The 1,090-nt window shown below is 49.4% G+C and overlaps 1 protein-coding gene across 1 annotated transcript in view; it reads left to right on the forward strand.

Annotated features, from left to right (window-relative positions):
* The window catches only part of fbrsl1 (fibrosin-like 1), a 109,301-nt gene that overhangs the window by 100,154 nt on the left and 8,057 nt on the right, over positions 1-1,090 (forward strand). Inside the window, exon 8 of the mRNA XM_025053436.1 lies at positions 26-276. Within this exon, the coding sequence (XP_024909204.1) occupies positions 26-276 (251 nt within the window). The remainder of the gene's footprint in view (positions 1-25; positions 277-1,090) is intronic.

The raw sequence follows: 1,090 nt of genomic DNA on the forward strand, positions 1-1,090 counted from the left end.
ATTTCCTTGCTTTCTTTCCTTGCAGAGCATGACCTCCTGCGGCAGGAGCTGAACAACCGTTTCCTGGTTCAGAGTTCAGAGCGGGGCCGGGGGCAGCCATCCTCGCAGCTGGCCCCCGTGTCAAACCCGAGGGCCGAGTTTCACCAACACCAGCACATGCACCAGCACCAACACACCCACCAGCACACCTTTACGCCCTTCCCCGCCAGTTTGCCCCCGGCTGCCGTCCTCACTCCGCCCACAGCACCTCCCATGGTGCGTACCCCAGCCAGAAATGTGAGGATAAGTAAAAACAAAAAAAGAGAGAGAATAGCCCCCCCCACCATGACACCTCCCACCTGTCCAACCTCCCACTCCTCCAGACCCCTCCACCCCCTTCAATGGAGCTGACGTTCTTCTTCAGTGGTGTCGGTTTACAAGATGAATCCAGTTGAAGTCTTTGTCAGCTTTAAACATGTAGCTCCCCCTTGTAGCCAGTAGGTGGTGCTAACCCGTTCGTAATTAAATACCCAAGGGGAAAAAAAAAACAGTACGACTGGTTACTGGACATAACGAGTGACGAAATGTTAGCCTCCAGAACGTTAGCTTGTATGCTAATACTAGTGTTAGTTTTCTTCTGATTGTCTGTTTTCAAGGCTCGGCTAAGCTAATTTTGCTAACACCCTTCTTCTCTTACTGCCACCTATGGGTGTTTTTTTTACACTGATAAATGTTTTCAGTTGACAGCGTGACATCGTTGCCCCCGTGTGGTGATGCGTATCGAATCGCCAGATTCTTGCAAAACACGCCGCCTGCGTAGTTTGGTAACCATGGAAACCCGGTTGTCTTCGTCCCCAACCGACGTCCAAGAAAACACTCAGTTTGCCGAGTTGGAAAAAAAGTTGGTTTTTTTTGTCGTGAGATAAAAGAGATAAAATTAAGAAGAAAAAAAAACGCCGTCTGTGTTCAAGGACTGGTTCAAGGACCTGTTCAAGGACAGCGGAAGGTTGCCAGATTATTTGCAGACTTTAAGGAGTTTCAGATTAGTTCCCTTCACCGACGTCTTCTCTGGTGTCTCCATGGTTCTACCGGTCCTCCATTGGATTAAAGG

Source organism: Cynoglossus semilaevis, chromosome Z (genome assembly GCF_000523025.1).
Source record: "Cynoglossus semilaevis isolate Cse_v1.0 chromosome Z, Cse_v1.0, whole genome shotgun sequence".
Taxonomy (NCBI): Eukaryota; Metazoa; Chordata; class Actinopteri; order Pleuronectiformes; family Cynoglossidae; genus Cynoglossus; species Cynoglossus semilaevis.